The sequence below is a fragment of the Emydura macquarii genome, unplaced genomic scaffold (assembly GCF_026122565.2).
Source record: "Emydura macquarii macquarii isolate MOO-44397 ecotype Brisbane River unplaced genomic scaffold, CSIRO-AGI_Emac_v2 contig_1146, whole genome shotgun sequence".
Taxonomy (NCBI): domain Eukaryota; kingdom Metazoa; phylum Chordata; order Testudines; family Chelidae; genus Emydura; species Emydura macquarii.
This window is the reverse complement of record NW_027131283.1, coordinates 6,554,880-6,581,246: the sequence shown is the minus strand read 5'-3', so window position 1 is coordinate 6,581,246 and position 26,367 is coordinate 6,554,880. Positions and strand designations below refer to the sequence as shown.

Genomic DNA, 26,367 nt, shown 5'->3' with positions numbered 1-26,367 from the left:
TTGTAGCAGAACTTGATGCAGGAAGTTATCCACGATGAGATGCACTGGGCGGAAACAAGTAAGCCTTTCATCTGATCAGCCACCTCAACGAAGAGCTGCGTTGACCTCCGGAACAGTCTCATGGACTCGATGTAGAATGCCAGCGCCCATCTTACGTCTACCGAGTGCCACCTTTTCTCCTCCTCCAAACCATGGGGAAAAACACGGGGAGAAAAATATCTTGGTTATGATGAAATTGGAAAAACACCTTGGGCAGGAAGGCCAGGTGCAGCTGCAACTGAACTTTATCTTTATAGAATACAGTATAAGGAGGCTCGAAGGTCAGTGCCCTAATCTCAGAGACCCTCCTTGCTGAGGTAATGGCCACCAGGAAGGCCACCTTCCAAGAAAGCAGGAGTATAGGGCATCTAGCCATGGTTTCAAAGAGGGGGAGCCCTGTGAGCCACAAGAGGATCAGGTTGAGATCTCAGGGAGGTACCGGGTCACAGACCTGTGGATAGAGCCTTTCCACCCCTTTCAGGAACCTAATTTTCATAGGATGGGAGAAAACTGATCTCTCTTCCAAAGGCTGGTGAAATGCCGATATAGCCGCTAGGTGGACCTTCAGGGAGGCCACGGCTAGCCCCTGGAGTTTTAGCTGTAGTAAATACTCCAGGATCACCTGTATTGGCGAGAGACCAGGCGGGATTCCCCGAGACTCTGCCCAGCAGGTAAACCACTTCATTTAGCCCAATGACCTGCATGGAAGGTTTCCTCCTACCCAACAGGATTTGCCTTGCACCGAACAGGCTCACTGTCTGAGCCACAAAGCCTCCATGCCGTGAAATGTGGGGAATCCAGGTCCGGATGCAGCCTGAGACCCATTTTGGAAGCTCCGAGCCAGCAGCATGTTGAACCAGTGCGATTAAGAAAACGTCTGCCTTGTCCCTCTTGATTTTCAGCAGGACTCTGTGAAGGAGGGGAATGGGCGGGAACGCATACATGAAAGTCCCTGACCACTGCAGAAGGAAGGTGTCGGAGAGCGACTCAGCCTCCCGACCACGGAGGAAGTAGAACTGCGGGCATTTCTTATTCCATGCTGATGTGAACAGGTCCACTTGGGGAAAGCCCCACTTTCGGGAGATCATAGACACCACCTTCGGATGCAGAGACCAATTATGGCAGGGTAAGAACAACCTGCTGAGGCAGTTCGCCTCGTCATTCCTCACCCCCAGGAGGTGAGAGGCTATCATGTGAAAATCGTGCCTCACCAAAAAGTCCCACAGACAAATAGCTTCCCTGCAGAGGGCTGAAGAACAGGCTCCCCCCTGCCTTTTGATGTAATACATGGCCGCTGTATTGTCTGCCAGCACCTGCACCCACCTTGCCCGCAATAAAGTGAAGGAACACTCCACATGCTAGTCGAATAGCCCACAGTTCTTTCCCATTGATGTGTAAACACCTCTCTTCTCTAGACCAGACCTCTCGTCTGCTGAGGTTGGCACTGATATGGGCCCTGCACCCTAGGTCCAAGGCGTCCAATATCAAGATGACCGAGGGGACTAGCTCTTCGAAAGGCATACCCCTCAACACTGCCTAGGGGGTTTTCCACCAGTCTAGAGTGGCTAGGATCTGGGGGACTGTGATCACCCAATCCAGGAAGTGCCTGCTCGGGGTATAAACGGAGGCCATCCATGACTGAAGAGGTCTGAGTTTTAGGTGAGCCAGCCTCACCACATAGGTGTAAGGCCACCATGTGGCCTAACAACTGCAGATAATGCCTGGCTGCTGTCGCTGGGCATAGTTGGAGAGGTGAGCAATAATGGCGGACATCACCTCGAAGTGTGGCTGGGGTAGGTAGGCTCTGACTTGGGAAGCATCCAGGATCGCCCCGATGAACTCTAATTCCTGTGCAGTGGATAATGTGGACTTCTGCTTGTTTATCAGCAGACCCAGCCAGCGGCACACGTCAGGTTTACACTGTCCTAAACCTGGGACCTGGACCTCCCTCTGATTAGCCAATCATCCAGGTAGGGGAAAATTTGGATCACCTTGCGCCTCAGGTGCACTGCCACGCATTTCATAAACACCCTTGGGGCCAAAGACAGGCCAAAGTGCAAAGCTGCAAACTGGTAGTGGAAGCCAGCCACCAAGAAACAAAGGAAGCGTCTGTGTCTGGGGAAAATAGAAATGTGGAAGTATGCATCCTTGAGGTCGAGGGCGGAATACCAGTCTCCTGGATCCAGGGATGGGATTATGGAAGCTAAAGAGACCATGCAAAACTTCAGTCTCTTGAGGTATTTGTTGAGACGACGCAGGTCTAATATGGGCCTCAGGCCCACTTTTGCTTTGGAAAGGAGGAAGTACCCCGAGTAAAACCCTTTTCCCGTCATGTCCGGTGGAACCTTTTCCACGGCCCCCAGGCTGAGAAGGGTCTCTACCTCCTTCATGAGGAGTTGCTCGTGAGAGGGCTCCCTGAAGAGGGATGGGGAGAGAGGTTGTTGGGAGGGGTGGAAACAAACTGGAGGGCATAGCCCGCTGAGACTATGCCAAGGACCCAGCAGTCTGAAGTAATTTTGGCCCATTCGGACTGGAAAGGAGCTAGGCGGTTCAAAATGGGACGGGTGGGATCCAGGAAACAGGCTGGAACATTGCCCTCGGATGCACCATCAAAATGGCCTCCTTTGGTTACCGGTGGTTGGTGTCTCCTAGACACCCTTTTTCTGTTCCTCTGTCTATAGGGTGTGAATGGCTGTGGCTGATACCTCTGCTGTTGCTGGCTCTGGGGACGGAACGGATGCCTAGAGGTCTGGGGCATGTAAAGACCCAGGGAGTGGGGCGTGGCCCTCGAGTCCTTCAGACCATGCAACTTTGCATCCAGGTCTGAGAACAAGGCCAACCCAGCAAAGGGGAAGTCCTGGATGGACTACTGGACCTTCTGAGACAGCCCTGAGGATTATAGCCACAAGCACCTACACATGCAGATGGCGGAGGCCATGGCTCTGCCCGCCACATCAGCTGTGTCCGAGGATGCCTGCAGTGCTGCTCTAGCCACCGTGGTACCCTCCTCCACAATGGTATTAAAGTCCAGCACCTGGTCCTGGGGCAGAGCACCTGCAAAGCACTTCAGCAAGTCCCAGAGGTTAAAGCTGCCCAGGAGAGCCTGCTGATTCGCAATTCTAAACTGCAGGCTTGCCGTTGAATAAACCTCTCTCCTGAACAGGTCCAGTTTTCTGTTGTCCTTGTTTTTTTATGTGGAACCGGGCTGCCCCTGCCTATCCCTCTGGTTGGCTGCACCTAAGATCAGGGTCCCAGGAGAGGGATGGGTAAACAGGTACTTGAACCCCTTGGCCAGGACATAATATTTTTTCTCGACCCCCTTAGATGTTGGGGCCACTGATGAAGGAGTCTGCCACAGGGCCTTCACTATTTTTAAAACCCCTTCATGGACGGGGAGGAGTATCCAGGCTGGGGCAGCCACTGCCAGGACGTTGAACAGACTGTCCAACACCTCTTTCAGCTCTTTCACCGCCAACCCCAAGTTGGAGGCCACCCTTTTGAGCAACTCTTGGTGTACCCTAAAATCATCCAGGGGCACAGAGTGTCCCTGGGAAACTGCCTCATCTGGGGAAGAGGAGGATTGTAGGGGTGCGGTGGGTGGTGGCACCCCCTCCCGCTGATGAGAGGTCCCAACAGAGGTCCCTTCCTATGGGTCCGAATCGTCCTCAGAGGGCGAACGATGGCCTTTCTCTGGCACCAGATGACGTAAATGACTGCTGCCCAGACCCTACTGGAAATCCCCAGGGTCCCACATACAGCCATTGGGGTGCCCACTGTCCTTTTGGCCATCCGGGGGCTACCTGCTCTGAGGGTTCCAGCACCTTTTGCTGGTGATGCCTCACCCGGTGGCTGTCCTCCTGGGAGGACACCAAGGCACTATCGGTCGGCCATGGCAGGGCTGCCTTGGAGGCCTCCGCTACACAGTACCAAGCTGAAGGGGAGCAAAGACCTGATCTGTGGGTGCTCCATCACCCTGGAGAGTGGCCTCTTGACATCAACGATCTCAAAAACGACAAGACCCACTGTGGACGCCACAACCGGTGTCAGCGCATGGAAACATGCTCCGATGAGCTGGACCATCATCTGGGCACCGATGACTTGCGGCACTGCTTCCCTCTTAGTGCCGAGTCAGCCTCCAGTGACTGGGTTCTGCTCTGCATCAGTGTGGGTGAACTTTTCGGTGCTGGGGAGCAGGAATTGTGCCAGGTTCCTTCCGAGGAACAGTCCCTCGCAGGCGATTCAGACAGGTGTCACCTTCTGAGACAAACTTCTCCCAGTGCCAGAGATTGTGACTGGCATCAGAAGGGCAATCTCATTTCCTGTCCCGTCAATGTGGGGTGCTGCCTGGAGCGACTTCTAGGGGAACGGCACCATGACTGCTCCACCCTAGGCGACCAGCTTGGTGGAGATCCTCCTCCCTGTACCAAGGATCGCCTGAGCCACTCAGGGGGTCCCAGCGCAGGCTTTCCCTGTGACACTGGCCCCTTCCCTCTGGGCGGAGGTGGGGGCAGCAGCGGCGTGGGCATGGCCAACAAGGCCCTTACCACCTGAAAAGCCTCTGGTGTCGACGGCGCCGGTAGTCCCCATGAGTCGGGGATGGGTCCCTGGCTGGAGACGCAGACTCCGGCAAGCAGGTCCCCACAGTCCGGCTCTGGTGTGGTCCGGTGCTCGACCCCACTTTCTTAGATGGTACAGGGGAGCTTCCGTGCTCTGAATGCTGTTTCTACTGCTTCTTCCACAGCAGGGATAAAGTCCGGTGCCGACGCAGAGCTGGTGCCTATGGTGCGCTCTGCCCCGATGCCATGCTAGTACAAAGGCAGAACGGATTGACTCGGAGGCCAGTCTAAGCACTGCCTCCACTCCCTGAGTAATGGAGTCTAATGGAGTCCATCCTGTCTAATGGCTTTCAGGCGGATTTCTCTGTCTTTTTGATTTCGAGGCCTGAAAGCCTTGCAAATTTTATACTTATCTTTACGATGAGCTTCCCCCAGGCACTTCAGGCAGCTATCATGGGGGTCACTCAGCGGGAAAGCCTTCCCGCAGGAGACACAGGTTTGAAGCCCGGTGATCGGGGCATGCCCCACTCCCAGCAAAGTCCCAGCCGGGATTATCCTAAGTGACTAACTACCACTATTAACAGTACTTAAGGTCCTAATCTACCTAACTAAAACAAACAACAAAGGATTAAGTTGAAAGCAAAGGGAATTGAGACTTGCGATTGCAAACTGAGGCAGTTCCAGCAACCATCACAGGCGGAAAGAAGGAACTGAGGGGGTGTAGGGCCGGCAGCGCCTCATATACTGCGGCATGTGCACGGGTTCCGGGGACACTGAAGCCGGCCCTACGGGATCTGCTAAGGGAAAAAAAGTTCTGGTAACCACGCACAGAGGTGTGCACACACCTATAATGGAATGGACATGAGCAAGCACTTGAAGAAGAACCTTGAGTACCCACAACTTCAACTGATGTCAATGGAAACTGAGAATGAAGAGCACATCACATGATGCACTCAGCATCTTCCAGGATCAAGTCCATAATTAAAGAAAAATAGCTTTAAAGAACAGCAAAGCAACTGCAGTAGGTTTACCAAACATTTGTGACTGCACACTTATAATATTTTTAACATGTAAACTTTAAGATAAACTTTATTTATAGAATATCTGATATGCAAATAGAACGGAATTCACACAGAGAAAAAAAGCTGAGGGCTATAACCTCAGCTGGTGTAAATTGTTATAACCACATTCTGCCCTAGGTATTCATATCCTTTACATTGGTTGTCCAAATTCTCAAGGCAAAACATAGGAAAATTAGTGCTTCTAAGCAAGGAAACATCAGGAAATTCTGTCTAATGGCTTGTAAAGTCAATCTATCAAATCTCAATTGTTATTATTATTCTAGCTGTACAAAGATTTTAACTTTTAAAAAAAGCACTGTCCAGTGAAGCATAAAGAAATAAAAAAAGGGAAACATAGAAATTGGATGATTTCTGTTTGTCTGCACTTCATGAATTGAGGGGAGATTTAAAAATATTGTACCTGCTTTGCTTCCTGATTTATTCCAGTCAGTACTGCTTGGACTTGATGAAACCATGCCACACTTTTTAGTCTGGTCACTAAAAGAAACAGGCATAAAAAAAAATTACTAAAGGACAATAACCAAAATGTTTCCTTCTCCAAATGCAATAAATGGGAGAACACTGTACAGTATAATTAATAAGTCAATATATCTTCACACTTTCCAGTTAAATTATTATTTTGCCCATTCATACAAACCAATTATATTGAAATATAAAACTTTCCACTGTATTTAAAAAGGAAAACTCTACAAAAACAATGATACTTTTACACCACAAGAGGTCACTATTATGGACTGCAAAAACTGATGTTTCTATGTGTAGATGCAAAATTGAAAGCTGAAGAGACAGGCACTGCACACAGATATAGTTTTTATTCTGCTATCAAAGATTTCATAAACTAAATTTGGCCTCATATCTCATTTTAAATGTGTAAATTCAGCATTTTACAGAGCCTTAATACAGTAACTATGACAGTGATTTGTGTTTATCAAAATAATTTATGTGCTAAAGAATTTTATTGAATATAATAGTATTCTTCAAAGACAAGGGGGAACAACTCAGCCAATCAACATTCCTCAGTGAAAAAGTTCTAATTTCCAAGTCTCTGTGAAAGCTATTGCTCATTGCATAATGACTGTTCTTTTTGTCCATATACTAATTGCACTACTGAGCCCCCTGCTTTGTAAAGCAATTTTGAACAGCTGTACTGGGTCAGACCAGTGGTCTATCTAGCCCAGTATTCTGTCTTCCAACACTAGCCAATTCAAAGGGATTGAACCTAACAGTCAATCATTCAGTGAGACTATGTCTACACTTGACACCAAATTCAGCAGCAGTCAACAGAAGATACGCAAGCTATGTAGCTTGTGTATCTCTCGTTGACTTCCTAACTCCTACTTACTGTGGTGTCTTCAGTTTGCTGTGCCGACGGGAAATGTGCTCCCACTGACGCAGCGTTACTCCATGTGGTGGAGGTGGATTATTAGCGTCAATTTCCAGGTCGATTGAGCAGGTCTCCATTTCTGCTCAATCGATCCGGATAAATTGATCTGATGGTAGCAAATTTGCTGCCGTCAGTCTAGACATAGCCTGATCCATCATGTTGTCCACTCCCAGCTTCTGGTAGCTAGAGACTAGAGATATCCAGAGCATGGAATTGCATCCCTGACCATCTTGGCTAATAGTTGTTGATTGACCTACCTTCCATGAACTTATCTAATTCTTTTTTGAATCCTGTTATAGTTCTGGCTTTCACAACATCCCCTGGCAATGAGTTCCACATGTTGACTGTCAGTTGTGTGACGTACTTCCTTTTGTTTGTTTTAAACCTGTTGCCTATTATTTGCTTTGTATGAACCCTGGTTCTTGTGTTATGTAAAAGAGTAAATAACACTTCCTTATCACTTTTTTCATACTATTCATGATTTTATAGACTCTATCATATCACCCCCTTAGTCATCTCTTTTCCAAACTGAAAAATCCCAGTCTTTTTGGATAATGCTATTCTTTGTAAAAATTCCTGTTAATTATGTTATCAGTTTTTGTTTGAACAAAAAGGAGATTAATACATGCCCATACTTGATTTCAGCATCCGTGTTGTGTTGTGCTTGCTTAAGTATATCTACATGCCCAAACTGCAAGGATATTTAAGAACACATAAGTAGTATATTCCCATTAAAAAGGGAAAGTTTTTCTTCTTTAGACTTTTTTCCCCCCAAGACGACATCATAGTCAATGTAGTTAGTGCAGGTCTATATTTTCTATTTTCAGCAAGCATTTAAGTTAACAGTTTTTGTTCCAACTATAGCTCACATATTGATACAATTCATCCCCTTAAATTTCCTTCATATGGAGAATACCGATGTCCTAACAATGCTATTGAAAAGATTTTACTTGTTAGTTTTACCTGTTACCTGTTAAACCTTCTCTAAGGTTTAAAGTTAAACACTTATTTAAATGTTTTGCTGGACTGAGGCCTAAGCCCCTGTCTGTCAATCCAGATAGCAGATATAAATTACCCTATCAACTGATGAAGACAGAATAAAAAACTAAACTTTTGTAAGGGCACTTCCCCTACAAAGGGGGCTGGTTGGTTGACTGCTTGATTAGAAACTTTCCATGAAATTATGTTATAGTGGAGCATGGGCTCCACTTTAGTTAAAGTTAAGCAGCACTTTATGTTTAAAAGGACGACTCATCTAAGTGCTCTGAAATCCTCATGCTTACTTGGATTGTCTCAAAATCTGCTGTGCCTCATTAGCGTGTTAGGTAGTGTTAGGGGCCCACGTTTATGATCGAGCATGGGGTTCCTAAGGTACAATCCTCTCTCTAAATCTCCAGCATTTTACAAAATCAACAGGTTATCATTTTTTTGCATACACCTGGGGCTCAAACCATGACACTAATCATCTCCCAATCAAGCTCAGTCTCTCAGCATTTATCTCAGCTAGTGCCTGGCACCCATTACCCCTTTGGGTAAGCAATACTGAAAAAGTTAAAAGAAGAATTTGGCTGTCTAGAATGGTATGTGCCAAACACTCACGCACCAAGGAGACTGAAGTGAGAGTGTGCAGCAAGACTGGGAAAGAAGGTTTCTAGGCAGCCTATTGTTAGATTAAATGGGTAGCTCAAGGGGACATGCTGTGGCACTGGCCACTGAATATGAGCTACCCCCATGCACTGTAAATTCAAAGCCAACCACCCACCTATAGGGAAAAATCTGAGAATGATCTGTAGAAATGCTGTTACTTTATTATCTACCTCTGCAAGGGGGATTTTTACTTTTTGGGAAATATGCCTCACTAATCTGTACAGGGACTCTAACTATTTTCTGAAAGATAAATTACACATGCTCTATGCAGATAGGGGCATGTTGCTATTTTTTCACATAGGGGATTATTATAGCAGCGTGCCAGCATTAATCAATTAGTATTGATTAACTACAGGGACCATGAAAGAGAGTTTGGATAATGTAACCATGTTTCCTGAACAATGCACTTGAGTGTGCTTATGATCACGGGGGTCCTGATACACAGACCCCTAACATGAGGTACTCAGAATATTTTTAGATTCTTATAACATTTTTGATGCAGAGCTGGGGAATATGGCAAGAGGGTTTAGGGATTATGATGAGTAGGAGGGAGGACATAGGGGAGGGCTGTAGGGATTAGAGAAGAGTGTCTGTCCACTTCACATTCTCCTCTCGTGTGCCAGAACTGTGGGGACCTGCTGGGAGTCTGAGACTCTCTCCCAGCCCCCCAAGTGGAAGGCAGCATCTGGGAACCCTTCTGGGGTGTCTGACCCCCTCTCCCTGACCCGAATGTGTACTAGGATCTAGGTGGCCCATAGGCTCTTCTTTCTGTCACCTGCGTAAACTGGCAGCAGGAGTGGGTCTGAGCCCCTCTCCCCGTCACCTATCTGGATGGTGGAGCAGACATATTCCAGTCTTGGAACATGCACCAACCAGGCAGTGCTGAGCCCAGTATGAGGAGTTGATAATGGGCATGTGTTTGATGCAGAGCAGATTCACAAACGGAGAGGGGGAAAAAGGGGAGGTGAGACTAGCTAGTGAGATGAATGGAGCAGGTCACACATTTCAGAGCTATTGTTTCAGTCTCCATGGAGCATTATTACTCAGCTGAGAACATCTCATTGAGATGAATGGCCACTTATGCTGCAGGTGGATGTGGAGAGCCCCTTCCACTTACACTAGGCCAAGATTCAGGGTAGAGACTTTACATCTCTCTCTTCTGCTTCTTTTTGCCTCTAGCTGGAACCAGCAGCCCCATTGTCTTCCCATGGCCCCTCCAAGCCTATCAAGGGCATAGAGAAGCAAGGACAATGGAGCTGGTGTGTGGAGGGTAGGCTCAAAGCAGGGGGAGGGAGGGGAACCTCAGAACAACAGGCATGATATAAGGAAAGTTGGAGGAGTTGTAACAGTAGGAGGGAAGTCTGCACAGCTGTGAGGAACATGGGAGTCAGAGCAACAAGGGGGAGTGTTGGAACAGTGCAAGGAAGAGTGGGATGAAAAGGAGGGGGGCACAGTTCCTCAGTGGGGATATTAGAAGGCTTCAACTCTGTGTCGTCCCCCTCCCCCAGCCTCCACACTCAATCAGTCGATAGGTACTTAGATAGCCCCAATCACTGTGGTATCTGAACACCTCATAATATTTAATGTAATTATTTTCACAACATTGCTATAAGGAAAGGAAGTATGTTTATCCCCATTTTACAGATATGGATCTGAGACACAGAGAGACTAAATGACTTGCCCAACTATCATCCAGAAAGTCTGTTGGGAGCTCTGGGTTCAATTCCCAGCGCTGCAAGACCCAGGTCCTAGCCATTGGACCATCCTTCCTTTCATGTCCCTGCCACGTCTGTCTTCCCTTTCAAAAAATATCCCACTAACTCCATGCTAGGCCCTGCATCTTCTTCCCAACTCCTCAAGCTGAAGGACCCAAACTGAGGCAGGGAGTTTGTCTCATTAAAATACTAAGTTGTGTAGCATGTGTCAATAGGTTTTCTTGCCACAGGGAAAAGTCAGCAGTGAGTAGGATGAGAGTAGAGTGTGGGTGCTCTGATGGGTGAATAAATCATGCTGGATGGAATTAGGTAGCTTCTGTTCAGCGTACTTCACGGCAGAAGTAGATAGCTCCTTTGCAGCGTACTTCACCTTAATGCAAGTTCTGACTTAGCAAAGAGAAGGCATTAGACTCTGTCCTACAGCTGTTATGTGCCCTTTTGCTTGAGCAAAGGCAAAGTGCTAGTATGTGTGTTATATGTATACTGGGGCATCACTGAAAGAGGGCATGTACACTAGCTCTGTAATTTCCTGTTTTCAGAGGTTTGAATTTTGCTGAGCTTGATGTTCTGGAAGGATATGCGATACTACTCGGCAACCTTAACTTTGCATTCACAAAGATTTTGTCAGTGAATTCTAATTCTAAATGAATACATACTTTTCATGGGGGGGAAGGGGGGAGAAAAAAACCTACCCACAACCAAACAAGCTAACCCTCACCAGAAACAGGGAATTTCTGTGTTAACAATTAGGGACTTGGAGGAGCCAATTAACAAGTAAGAAATTCCATTCTCTAACATCTCTCTCTCACAGCGTTGGAAGTCCTGTAGAATATTCTTTAACTAATGGTGTATTGCATATATATTTATATATATATATGCCATACCTCATGCCAAAAAGAGACAGAGGGTAAATAACCTGAGAAACAAAAAAGGATCCCATTACAGCAGCAGATTCTGTCTTCCTAACATGGCATCTGCAGGGTAGCAGCAACATCCAATCTTACTGTCAATCTGGATCAGACCAACAGTCCAGCTAGTCCAATATCTTGTCCATAACAACTGCCTGTACCAGTTGGTTCAGAGAAAGGTAAAAGAAATAGCGTACTCATGGATGTTTACAGAATAGCTTATTCATATGAGAAGTTTCTTTCTAATTCCAAGCAGTTAGTGATCAGTTTATGCCACAAGATATGATATCCCTCATATCACCCATATAAAGTTTTAATCCTTTTTTGACTCCTGCTGCCGTCTTGGACTCCACTATAATCCATGGCTATGTGTTATATAGGTTAGTTATGCACAGTGTAAAAAAAGCATTTCCTTTTATCAGTTTTTTTATTGCCCTTCAATTTAACTTGATGTCCCTTTTTCTTGTATAATGAGAAGTGGTAAATAGAAGCACCCAATATATCTTTTCTATACCATTCATTATTTTATATACAACTTTTATATGTCCCTATATTTGTGCCAGTGTTTTCCTTCTCAATTAAACAGTCCTAAACTTTTCATTCCATCCTCACAAGGAAACATTTTAAAGTCTTTTATCATTTTCATTGCCCAGTTTTTACCCCTTACATTTCTGCTACAATTTTTTTAAGATAGTATGAGCAGAATTGACAGAGTAATTAAGACAAAAGCATGCCACTAATTAAAAAACAAGGTATTACAATGGATTCAGTGTCATTTTCTATCCCATTTTTATGCATCCTAACATACTGCATCAATGTACATTGAACGGATGTTTTCATTGAGCAGCCCACAATGGCCCTGAATCTACACCATTAAAGTCAATGACAGTTTTATCATTGATCCCAGTGAGCACAGGATCAAGCCTAATGATACCCAGGTCTTTCTTCTGAGAGATTACAGTAAATTTAGAGCCTGACAACATGTATGAGTGATTCAAGTTACTGCGGACATCATCTTTAGTTTGGACCCTCTGGGAACTGATGGTCAGACCTTTTATCCAGTGCACACACACCAGGCAAGAATATTAGGAATGCTACATCTAAAGGGATCTAACTCTCTATCTTTGCACAAGGCCCTGAAGATACTCCAGGTTCAAATGGAAGATGTAAACCTCTTCCACATACATACATACAATCTCTGGTTCTGGGAAAATCTCTTTTTGTGTGTGCCTCTAAAGAACCAAACTAACAAACACAGATATGTAGAATCTTCATGATAATTTAGGCACAGAGTCAAAAAGTCTCACCAAACAGAAAGATCAGGAGAGTAACTTAATAAATATTGAATAGATCCTGGAACCAGAGCCTGCTGAGCCAGTCCCAGGTTACCAGTAGGACTCTTGACATATTAATTATTACTATTATTATTAATTATTTGTATTACCACGTGTGACTCTCTGGTGGAGTTCCCAGAACTATGAGCAACTATGCTGTCCTCTCAGAGTCAGTAAGAAAGAGTTTTGCTGCTACAAAGTTGTGTGTCAACTCGCTAACACACCAGTTTATCTGCCTTGCCAGCAAACTCTTCATGGCTCTGCCATTTCCATCTTTGCCTAGCACTGAACCCCAATTTCAGAGTTCTTCAGGGACATCTTTCTGCAGTGCTCAGACCCTCTTACTGTAGCACTCACAAAAACGTATTAAGTTCTTTGCTTTTTAAAAGAAACAGTACATAGCATCTTATTAAATTAACTTGGTTTGACAAACCCTCCATTTCAATCAAAGCACAGAATTGCTTTGTATAAGTTTTACTTTGCAAAAGTAGAATAAGTTTAAGTGATATCAGGTATAAGGATAGAAATGGTTACTAACAAATGCAAGTAAAAATACACTTCAAAAAACTAAAACTCAATTTAACAAACTAGAGTCTTTTTTCAAAGAAGTTTTTCTCACCACAGTCATTCATTCTTCCAGCATGCCAGGCCCAGTTTTTAGCCAGGATCCAATACACGGAGCTCAAAGCCCTTGGTTTCTTTGACTCCTCAGATGAAGGATAACTGTGAGGTTCTCTCCCCTTCTTTTTTATAGTCCAGTAAACCTCTGAAATGTATTCTTTGAAAAGTAAGCCCAGACAAAGCTGCTCTCTTCTGCAGCGGTGTAGACACCATGCCCTCTTCTCCCCCATGTGAGAGCTTTATTTATCTTATACGTAAATGCACCTTCATTGTCTCTGCCTGGCAGCTAGGCAGGTCAGTTAATCAATGTCTAGGGCAGACTGGGCTTCTTAAAATGTGTTTTGCAAGCATTTCATAACATAATTCTAGCACATATTTATAAATGTTTGCACCCACCCCATACTTACACCATGTAATGATTTTCAGGACCAGTGTGTTACCAGTTTGTATTTGATACCTTACAGATATAGATTATGAAAGCAGTGTGCTACGTATAGTGAGTATGTCAGGCCTCAGAAGAGTTGCTAACACAGGAGTAGTGAACCACCAATGGCCATTGTGTCACACCATAGCACCTAGCAGCCCTAATCATGGACCAAGACCCTATTGTGCCAGGCATTGTGCAAACAACAAAAAGATATTCCATGCCCCAGGAGACATGGATCTTTCATTTCAAGATCTCTACTTATTACAGCATGGAAGGAAACACATGGGACTAAGCTGAACTCCCAAAGCAATGCAAGAATGTGAGCGGATATATTTGTGTGTAAGAGAAAATTCCCAAGGTTAATGGCTCTAGGAACTGGAAGATCATATGTTTTCTTTACCACCATTTCCACCTTGCATCAGTCATGATATTACCTCACTAACATAATTCACATGAACTGGGGTGGGGAAAGAGGAGTCATGGACTGGGCAGAAGACTGGGTTTAGCAGCTGTGCCAAGCGGGTGCCTATTTCAGGGGTTGCACAGCACTCTGCAGATGTGGAGCACAGCCAGGCCACATAGCTCTGCCAAGGTTCCTCTTTGTTGATAGAACAGGACCAGGATTTGGTCCTTATAATGTACCCAAGCTGCAACATTCCAATATGTGCAAGCAAGCTTTTTCCTTATATCTCCAGTGTTGGAGCCTATTTAGAATTACAGGTATTCTACCAAATAGATCCTCAATTATCCCAAGTTGCACGTTTCATGAATTGGGGGAAGCAGACAGTGGGTTCTAAAACCTACACTCAGATTCCTGCAGCTTTAAGCACAGACTTCCAAAGTGACAAGCTCCCCTAATTATCAACAACTAGCCAGCGTCTACAAGGCCATCCAACTCCACAGAGCTAACAAAGGTAGTGATTACTAGGGCTTCTGGAGCTCCTGTAATTCTCTACCCTTCCAGAAGTTTGACAAGCTACAGCAGCAGAACTCCAGGAAGCCTAGCAGTATCCTCCTGCAGCCTTGTTCTCTGGAGGAGTATTACCATCAGAAGCCAGAGGAAGATGACCAAAACATACTAAATACAGAAGTCTGTGAGGTGCTCATAAACAATATGGTCAAAATCACTGGGATGACAAGGGCAGAAAGATTGAGAGTTGTTCGCATTTAGTGAAGAAACAGTTTTGCCTATCAGGAAATAAATGTATGCAAATCTATCTCTTGTTTAGGAATGTTACATTGTAATGAATGGTTCATAATATGGTAGCATTAACCAGTTTTATGTGAAAGCTGTTTTAGCTAAATACTAAGAGAAAATAATATAAGCATGCTAACTATAAAACTCAGAACAGAGCCCAAAGTGGATCTTTTCTTGCAGTACACAAATTGAGAGATAACTGAAGGAGATATGTTTGATATTTATTTGAACATCTAGTCAAAGATGAAAGATCAAAATGTTCAACTCACAGTAGAAAAGAGTTAAATTTTGTATTCCTTAGAAACTTTACTGATGTGTTGTCTTCTACAAAATTAACTTTGTTCACTTGATATCAAGTTCTTGTATGAACAACTGCATGGTGAAATACAATGGTGCTCTGTGATGGGGTTTACTGGCCCCACACTAAGGTTAAAAAAGAGTGGATGGAACAGTATTGGGCCAAGAAGGTCCCATCTCCCAGCAGCTGCCAGCCATGGTCTCTATGGGACCAGACTATATGACCTCTTGAAATCCCTTCCAGTCCTGTGATTCTATGGTGGACCCGCTTAAAAGGGAACTCTGGCACTCAAGTAGGGGGAAAGTGATGGAAAGGTTAGCTGCAAGAAGGCAGACAGGCTGTAGTCACTGAGACAGAGCGGTCAGGACTGGACCAGGACTGTCAGTAAGTCTTGGCTAGGAAGCATGATGCCACCCACCCACCCACTTACCCAGGGTAAACAACTGGACTCTGAAAATGAGCTGGGAAGCCTCCTGACCCCATTCCTAACTGAGGCTTTGAATTGTTGAGACTGTAAGAAGAGGGCTGGGGCCATGCCTCAACTGAAGGGAAAATAGGGAAGGTAGGAAGCAGACAAGGGGAGGCTGATCTGGAGTATCAGCCAGAAGGGACTGAGCCACCTTGCCTCTCTACCCTTGGGCCATAGTAGAGAGTGAGGGCTCAGCTCCCCCAACCCAGAGGTCTCAGATGGACAATGAACTGTGACTTAGCCATTGCCTCCCCTCCCCTAGGCTGCCTGGAAGAGCCATCCTCAGACTAAAAAAGAGTTTTTGGCCACAGCCTGAACACTGGGTCTGCTGGCTTCTGAGCAAAGCTCACTACATGTCCCTACACCTCAACTAGAGAGTGCATCTACGTACATGCAATTATATGCTTTGCACTTACTTGGCAACTTGTTTTTCTTTTCTTTTTTAAATATCTGTTATGTATTGTAGTAAACACCAGTGAAAATTAAATAAAATGATAAAGAAATAAATTCTACTTCTTGGATATAATAATTTATTTTAGATCTTTAATTATAGGTAATTCTATTCTGCAACTCAACCACAGACAAAATTCTCCCCCTCTAGGTTTTCATGACAGAACTTGACTTTGATATTCTCTTTACATGTACAGAACTCTTAACATAATATGGGGATCCCAGATGTAGGTAGAGCAAAGCACCAGAATCAAGATAGGTCATCTGTAGCCGAAGAATGTTTCTCAATATTTGCAATTAGTAAGAGACAGCAATACACAGAGTAGCAGTGGGAGCAGGCCAGGTAGGTCTGCCTGGCTTCTAGACCCTGGGACACCTGACCCATACACAAGCCACACACACAAACTTCATCACTAGGAGACAGCTCATAAAGGTTTCTTGTCCCTGAGGGATGACCAGAGTGAGACAAGAAAACCAAGAGCAGCAGAGAGAACATAATTCCATGTTTGCAAAACTATCAAATCAAGCTAACTACCACATTGTGATGTTGAAGTAGAAGATGGTGCTCAGGGGTTGAAATACTTATGGCCTGGGGATGCAAGGGAAAAGATATAACAAGCAAGTGTTAACTTTGAAATAAAAAAGTTATAACAAAGAGGATTAAGAACAAAACACAATTACTGTGGGAAAGGCAGTGCAGAAGAAGGGCACACTGGATCAGAAATGGCAATGGAAAAAAATCAATCTTTCCTTAGGAAAAATCTAAGAAACACAAATGCAAAACAAAAGGAAGGACATTTTCTCTCTTTTTATACAGAACATCCACCTCTACTGAGACACTCATAAGAACTACTGAACACTGTTTTCCATCATGTCTGCTATCCTAGGAACAAAAGTGAGATGCAAACACACTATGGGTACCTCTACACTGCACAAAAAATATCCCCATGGCAACAAGTCTCAGAGCCTGGGTCAACTAACTCAGGCTCATGAGGCCTGCACTCTGGGGCTAAAAATAGCAGTGCAGATATTCCCATTTGGGCTGGAGCCTGGTTTGTGAGACCCACCCCTCTTGCCTGGTTTCATAACCTGGCTCGAACACTGCTATTTTTAGTCCTGTAGTGCGAGCCCCACAAACCCAGTCAGTTGACCAAGCTCTGAGACTCACTGCCATGGTTGTTTTTTGGGGGGTTCTGTTCTTTAGGTTTTTTGCGGTGTAGACATATCCTAAGAAGAATAAATCAATATTTGTAATAGGTGTTCCTCAAACAAAATGGAATTATTACAACAGCTACAATAATCCTGTTTTAAGACTAATATTTTCCTTTGTAAAACATAATGGAGTTGGTACCAAATTTTGTACAAATAAGTATAAATCAGTCTGTAATAGAATAATTATCTGAACACATAATCAGTCCTGTTCTTCAACTGTACAAATTGCTTAGCAATTTAAAAAAAGCTACAGCAAATAATTAAAGAAATAACTGATGAATGCAGATGTCTTGAAATAATTTCAACAATTACACATTACTTGTATCAAGAGTAACAAACAACAGGGAAAAAAAAAGAAAGAAAGAATAGGATGAGGTTTGGAGAGAAGCTACTGAATTAAGGAAGGGTGAAATAATAGAATGGAAATTTAGTTTTGAAAACTGGCTACCAAGTAAGGACAACTTTTGTCTCATGGTCAGTTCATGCAAAAAATGAGCAATTAAAGAACACTTCTTCTATAAACACACACATTGGGCATAGTCCATTATTTAATGACAGTTCCAGCAAAAAAGTAAAATAAAGTGCTACACAGTGATATTTAGATAGGTAGTAGATCAAAATCTTTGTATGCATGTTAAAGAATGTAACCTAGAGGAATAGGAATGTGTTTAGAAGTCAGATTCCTGCATTCTGGGCTCTGCCACTAACTTCCTGTGTGGCCATTGCACTTTCAGCGCAATATTAAGAAAACACTGTGATTAAACAAACATTAATATTTGATGGCAAAAAACTACATTAGTGCAGAATTAAGATTGCTTGGTGGTATGTCATCCACTTTTAGAAAACTGAATTGAGCAAAACTCAAAATCTGAAAACCAGAAAATGCAGTTAAAGTTATCAATGCAACCTTAACTCTGCTATCTTTCAGCAATGCTTCAATATGCCCAGTTAGCACATACCTTTACTCTGCCCACCCCACAGCTGGTAAAATATACAAGGTCTTCACTTATCTTTACAACCCATTCACTCTCAGCCACAGTATATTATAGTATAGTATAGCATCTAATACTATTCAAGGGCCAAAAGGAAAAAAATTCAGTGCCTGGTATGAAGGACGACTATGTTACAGTGGAATAGTGTTTCTGGTCACGTTTCAGAATGGTTGGAGGGTGGAGTTTGTGTCACAGCCAGTGAGAGAAATCACAGAGTTTCTATTCCAAACTACTGACAGTTTTGAGAGAAAGATCCCCTGACTCCTGTCCAATAGGTGTATCCCATCTCCGAGAAATAATGAGGTGGCATAGCTTGTAATGTTTCTATGCTATATAGTACACATTTTCTGATAAGCCATAAAGCCTTCAATTTCCCAATTAATGATCTTACAACATTTATTAATAGCTTTCAAGCTGTACCAATTATTCAGATGCTGAGCCTGGACACAAATCTCTAAAGCAGTCCAGATCTGCTCTCCAAGATCATATAAATCATTTCCACCCAAGTGAATCACACCACAATGTCCAGTAGATCACAACTTCTTAAGTCACAGTTAGATGTTCAAGTGGGCAAAACACAATACCAATGCATCATGTTAATTTCAAGTGATCCATCCCTTGTCACCAAGTCCCAGCTTCTGGCACTTGGAGGTTTAGGGACACCCATATCATGGGGTTGCCTCACTGACCATCTTGACTAATAACCACTGATGAATCTACCCTCCATGAACTTATCTAATTCTTTTTTTAACCTAATTATACTTCTGGCCTTCACAACATCCCCTGGCAACGAGTTCCACAGGTTGACTGTATGTTGTTATACTTCTTTTTGTTTTAAGGGTGACCCAGGTCCTGTGTTATGTGAAGGAGTAAATAACACATCCATATTCACTTTTTTCATACCATTCGTTATTTTATAGACCTCTATCATATTCCCCCTTAGTTGTCTCTTTTCTAAGATGAAAAGACTCACTCTTTTTAGTCTCTCCTCACATACCCATAATCTTTTGTTGCCCTTCTCTGCACCTATTTCAATCTTGATTAGGTGTTAATCTAATGCAGAGGAGAGGAAAAAAACTCCTCTTGTACAGCTCTCGCTTCTGTGTTGGAGGAAACTTGTTCAAGAACAAAATTACTGGAAACCAGATTTTCCCTAATTGTCTTAACACAAGTACTTAGAGCTCTAGCTGAAGACACTGAGTGTTTTGACCATTCAGGTTTAGCTGCCTCTGATATTACTGTCCCTAGTTCAAACTTGGCATCTGCAGTAAATTATTTGAATTTCCTGGCAGATTTCCATGGTCAAAGTGATAGGTAGCTTCTAACCTAAAAGTGGCTAAAAGGATGGACAAACATGAAAACTACAGACAATTTAGTGATAAATCACAAAATGAAGCCCACAATATTTTATCTTGCCAACTTAAATTCTCAATATATGTGAAGACCTATTTGAAGAAAACAAGATTAACTGTTTTTTCCCCCTGCCCCTTTTGTTTTTTTAAAAATATATTTTCTCTCTCTCTCTGGCTCTATGCAGGTTTGGTTATTAAATCAGAATGTCTGTTTTCTGGAGTTTGATTTGGAAGAATCTTACCATATGACCTAGATATATCTTCTCTACTACAAACCCATGCTCCTTTGATAAGTTATTAGTTACCCTTTAAATAATTTTTATTCATTCAAGAAGCTCTAAAGTTATAGGAGGATTTCCGAGTAGGGAAAATTAGAAATAGAACCCACTTCTGAAGATCATTTTGACAAAGTACCTGGCCTCCTAACCTGGTCGCTAATCAGTTGCAAATTTAATAAAATGTTTAGATCTTTTGTCACTTCTCTTTTATTTATCAATCTATAGTATTCTATCAATAGCTAACAGCACAGTTCCCACCACTGTACTGTCTGTAATACACACTGATTCGTATTTGAAGATTGCCAGGGAAGAGCAATTTAGTTATTCGTGGCTCAGTATCAGATATTCTTTGATCATCTAAAAAGTTTGTCTTTTTTTCCCCCTGAACATTTGAAAATAGTCTAAGGGAAGGAGGAAATTTACTTAAATTGCAAGCTCTTAGGTGTAGGAACTGTTTTCTTGTTCCATTTGTGCAGCGCTTACTATAATGGTTCATAGTCCATGAATGGTGCTCTTAGATGCTAGGGTAACATAAATAAAATAAAAATAATGTTATTACAGGTTGGAAAGAAAGGGATTGCTGCAGTTTTGTTATAATTAAAGGAATTTCGGATAATTGTATTTATATTATCCATACATATTGTTTGTTGATGCAAAATTCTCAATCAACAGTACTTGACAGTGCCTAGAATAATGTTAATTTTGTGTTTTTTAAATTAAGACTGTCCAAGTTGCAAGATGTAATGATTGAGATTCTAATCCAGGAGCATAAGATGTGAAAGGGTATGTTAATGTGGTAATACTTTATCTGTGAGGGGCTGTGACAACTACACCACTTTTACAAACAAAATTGCTGGAGGATCCATGGATTGGTACTTATTGCAACCTCAGAAGTGGTCACGTCACTGCCTCAGGAGTGAAAAAAATATTACATTCTAGCAAACTTGAGAGTTTTAGGGAGGAATAAAATAGAAAGAAAATCTAGAATGGAGAAGAGATGAGAAATCGCAGTCCACTAACTGAATAAATCAAAAACAGAAAACGTACTTGAACAAACTGGAAACATATTTTACATGGAAAAAACCCCTATTAATTAAAAGGACTGCTCTTCATATCACCTTAAACAACAGGTCTTGAAGGGCATCAACCCATTTTTCTAAATAAGTCTTTAAGAATAGTTCAATACAATACTTAGTCACTGTCTGAATTACAGTGATTATTACTAAGGCAAAACTGAACGTTCTGTGGTTCAAACTACTGGACACTTCAGTGGATATGGTATAATGTGCCATATGCATGGGAAGCTATGTAAAAGCTGTAGAGCTGAATCAATTTAATAAAGGGTAAGTAAATAACTTTGTACAAGGTAAGTTCTGTACAGTGAGCTAAAATTAACTGAAAGTTTTACAATTATCACTCAGTTTGAGGTTCATTCTTTTCAATTATTAAGAACAGTAGCTGACAAACCTCTTGTTGTTAGGACCCACTTGGTAATCATAACTAATTTCCAGGCTCCTCTGACATGCAAAATTGCCTCAGATCACAACTTCGATATAATACAAGGCAAATTTTGATACGCTGTATGTATTTTGGTAGCCAAAAAAATTCTTAGTGCACAATTCATTGGGGACATTGAAGTAAGAAAAATTGATTTGGACCACATGTAGTCTCTTTGTTCTTTATCTTCATCGGTACACCTCCTTTTTTCCTTGTGTCTCAGCCTATTTATTTTTATACTCAGTATTCAACTAATCTCTCTGTTCACTTCCCCAATTCTAACCACACAGTCTTTCAGATTTTCTTTCCCTTTGCTCCCTCTTTCAAAGTTCAGGGTAGAAGGTGGAGAGCTAGAACAGCTTTATTAGAAGTTATTGAAACAGCTTCACTACATAATGTTCACCAAATTATCCAGTATGATCATCATCAGGTTTAGAATTAGAGGATCATGTTTACAGTAACAAATGATGCATTATGATGAATTTTGTGAGCTACACTTATTACAAAGCTCTGCTAACAAGTTTACTGTAACACTTTATTAATATATTAGCAGTAATTTCAGTATACATCTACAGCAGTTACTGTGAAAAAGTAAACTTTGAATAACAGCTGCCACACCATAGTACCCAAAATACCTGTACTTTGGTGAATGATTTTCTTACCCAAGCATCAGAAAATAGTAGAATGTGGTAACTGCTGGTAAATTGTGACTTTTTAATGATGACCCCTGTATGCAGTATTTATTTGTGGGTCATTCCTTTGGATAGAAATGGCAATATTAAATTTCTTAGAGGTCCATTGCTGCAGAGACTATAGGAGATGCCAGTGTCGAGTGTGGCTCCAAGAAGTTGCTTGTCCAAGGTAGTGATAACATCCTACTATACCACATTCACTGGTGGGCAAAACAAAAAAATGGCAAGTAGCTGTAGTACTTGTAAATTCAGTGCCAGGGAGTGTCACACAAATGCTAATAGCATACAGAACACCACAGTCCAGTTGCAGTAGAAATGGATAGCAAGCATAGTCTTATTTGTCTGCTGAAACATTGTACGTGTTAAGTCATTGAAGACGTTGACCCAGAGAGCATGAAGACGAAAGTAAAGTTATTTTTAAAAAAACAACCAGAGTACAGTAAATGTACTTAAAGAAAGCACTTCAGAATCAAGTATGAGAGCGCACACATGCACGCTCATGCATTAATTCTGCTTCTGTTGACAGGGACACTAACATCAAAAAGTACACAATGATCATTTTTTCTGCTACTTTATCTTCAATTTTTGTTCCACCCATCTTCCATGAAAATGAGAAGCTTGGGATCACAGAACATGAGGACAAAAGCCATGTAGTTGTGGGTTATAAAAATGACTATGTAGCCATTTTACACCTAAAAATATATTTTGAATGCTATTAGCAGACTCACAGCTTTGAAATGTTAGAGATCAAATGAAATTAGAAAGCATATACATCTATTTCATTAATCCTTCTCATGTCAAGCAAGTATATTACCTTACCTATATTGAATTAAACCTTATTTTTGTCACAAGAAGAATAAATCTTCTGAGGTTGGAGGGTGTCGGGAGGAGGAGGAAAGTTTTTATTGAATACATCGTTGAATATATTGAATACAGTGATATCAATTAATTTAAACAAAAAATCTTCGAATTCTAGCAGTTCTATATATTTTGACACACGTTATGCAATTAACTGTAAAGACTGTAAAGAGAAAAAAGTAAATACTGACCTTCCACTTCTGAATTGTAATGCAGATGCTGCGTCTGCCCCTTTTAAGAAATCTTCGTCCTCTGCCTTATTATGTTCATTGTAAATTAGTGGAATACCATCATCCTTAAAATTGGAGTGTGGATTTAATTCTTCTAAACAACTTTTATTACTTCTCCTTGAGAGATCATCCATGGTAGGTGGGTCTTCAGAATTCACCTTTTCCTTATCTGCAAAAACCAGGAATAAATGTTTTGCAAAAAATATTCTTATAAGATGAAAACATAGCAAGATGTCTTTAAAATGTAATATAGGAATTTTTACTTCATACTATCTTTCTTATCATCATAGAAAGCAGCCATCAATTAGAGAAATCTGTATCAAAGTAACTAGTGCACAATGTTCTACTTTGCATCAGAGATCTTTTTAGAGACATTCATTCTTTAAAAAACCTAATTTTTAAAGATGCCCAATATATTTTAAGGCTTTTCGCCTTTCAATTATTTTGAAACTTTTCTTTCCTCTTAAAACTAGAATGTATTGCAACTTTCAGTAATAGGGTTGAGATTACTGACCAGAAATTAGATACAAAAAGTAATGTAAACAGTAGATACAGTTATGATTAAAGGAACACTCTCAACATTAACATGTCTCCAAAAGGAACCTACACTAAAGCCAACTTAAATGTTTCCCTGATACTGAAAAATGTATTATTTGTCCTGCAAAACAAAGGTTGCAACAACATGAAATTCTCTTCTCCTCAACCAGGCAACAAAGCAAGATGATGGTGCTGGGATCTATGGATTGGATGTAGATAGGCACACATGATAGGAGGGCATAAAATCACCTGGTAAAATTGAGCACGTAGTGTAGAATACCTCTTTATATGCTTATTCTAGAGTAAGATCAAAAATGGGATAAACAGATTGGTATTAGCATGCACTCAGTGCCTCACATTACAGTTTGATTATTATACTGAATATCTTGCCATTATTATATTCCAAAGGACTCCTCATTATAAAGTTTTAAATGAATTTATTTAACTATTTTCAGGATAGCAATGCATCAAATAGTTATTTTCCCCCCAAATAAACTACTGTTAACATTCTACCATCTTTATTAGTTTTTATAAACCTACAAAATAAAACCATATAACAGGGTACACATAAATCATACAAATGTAGGGTTTGGAAGGGATCTTAAGAGGTCATGTAGTCCAGGAGTTCATGACCTTTTCCTTTCTGATGCCTCACCTCCCACGCTATAAAAACTCCAGGACCCAGAGGTGGTGGGGGGCTCTTAGTGCTCCTGGCTTCCGCCACTGGGTGTGTTTGGGGGCGGGCACTCAGGGCTTCAGTCACAAAGAGCGGGAGGTCTCAGGACTTCAGCCACCAGGCGGTATGTGGCTCGGGGTTTCTGCCCCATAGGCACACTGGGGTTCTAGAGCTGTAGACCTGTGGGTGCATGAGGGCTCCTCGTGGCTCCACCCCTGGTTTCAGCCCTGTGGGGGACACCGAAATTTGGGGCTCCGGGCTTCAGCCCCACGGCTCTGCTCCTGACTTTAGCCTCACGGGGAGCGCTGGGGCTCGGGACTCCAGGATTCAACCCTATAGGGGGCACTGGTGCTTGGGGCTTTAACCCCAGGGAAATGCTAGGGCATGGGGCTCTCCGTGGCTCCACTCCTGGCTTCAGCACCACTGGGGCGCCGGGGCTCAGGGCGCCGTACTTCAGCCGTGGGGCCCTGTGGCCCCCTGAAACCAGTTTGTAGCCCGGACTCCTGGTTGAGAACTGCTGATCTATTCCAGCCCCCTGTTCTGAGGTAGGGCCAAGTATACCTTGACCATCCCGGACAAGCGTTTGTCTAACCTGTTCTTAAAAATTCTCCAGTGATGGGGATTCCACAACCTCTCTTGGCAACCTATTCCAGTGTTTAATTATTCTTACAGTAACAATGTTTTTCCTAATATCTAACCTAAATCTCCCTTGCTACAGATTAAGACCGTACTTTTTTCTTATCTTCAGTGGACGTGGATAACAACTGATCACCATCCTCTTAGTAGCAGCCCTTAACCTATCAGAGTTTTTTTCTTAAAACTAAACATGCCCAGTTTTTTTAATCTTTCCTCATAACCCTTTATAATTTTTGTTTCTCTCCTCTGGACGCTCTCCAATTTGTCCACATATTTTTAAGTGTGGCACCCAGAACTGAACACAGTACTCCCACTAAGGCTAATCACTGCCGAACAAAGCAGGACAGTTACCCCCCATGTCTTACATGCAACATTTATGTTAATACATCAGAGAATATTAGCCTTTTTCACTACTGCATCACACTGTTGACTCATTCAATTTATGATCCACTTTAACCCCCAGAACATTTTCAGCAGTACTACTTCCTGGCAAGTTAGTCCCCATGTGGTAGCTGTGCATTTGATTTTTATTTCCTGAGTGAGGTGCTATGTACTTGTCTTTATTGAATTGTATCTTGTTAATTTCAGACCAATTCCACAATTTGTCAAGGTTGTTTTGAATTCTAATCCTGTCCTCCAAAGTGCTAGCAACGCCTCCCAACTTGGTGTCATATGCAAATTTTATAAGCAGTCACTCCACTCTATTATCCAAGTCATTAACAAAAATATTGAATAGTACCAGACCCAGGAGAGACCCCATTAGATACATCCTCCCAGTTTTACAGTGAAGCATAGATAACTACTCTTTCAGTAGTCTTTCAACCAGTTGTACACCCACTTTACAGTAATTTCAGCTAGATCATATTTCCCTAGTTTGCTTATGAAAATGTCATGTGGAACTGTGTCAAAAGCCTTACAAGATACATCATGTCTATAGATCACCCCCATTCACTAGACCAGTAACCCTGTCAAAGTAGATTGTCAAGAACTAATCATGTCAAACAAGTTCCATGTTGGCTATTACTTATCATCCTATTATCCTCTAGCTGCTTAATAAACTGATTGTTTAATAATCTTTTCTAGTATCTTTCCAGGTATTTAAGTTAGACTGACTGGTCTATAATTCCCTGTATCCTCTTTGTTCCCCTTTTTAAAAATATGCACTATGTTTGCCCTTCTCTACTCCTCTGAGACATCATCTGTCCTCCAAGAGTTCTCAAAGATAATTGCTAACCATTCTGAGATTGCTTCAACTAGTTCCTTAAGTAACCCACGACAA

At 42.3% G+C, this 26,367-nt stretch overlaps 1 protein-coding gene across 3 annotated transcripts in view; it reads right to left on the bottom strand.

The window, feature by feature from the left end:
• Positions 1–26,367, bottom strand: part of ARMC2 (armadillo repeat containing 2) — a 134,775-nt gene that overhangs the window by 87,316 nt on the left and 21,092 nt on the right. For all 3 annotated transcript variants that reach the window (XM_067546567.1, XM_067546568.1, XM_067546569.1), the window contains 2 exons: positions 23,201–23,408; positions 6,078–6,154 (listed from right to left, as the gene is read on the bottom strand). In XM_067546567.1, coding sequence (XP_067402668.1) covers positions 6,078–6,154; positions 23,201–23,408 — 285 coding nt within the window. The remainder of the gene's footprint in view (positions 1–6,077; positions 6,155–23,200; positions 23,409–26,367) is intronic.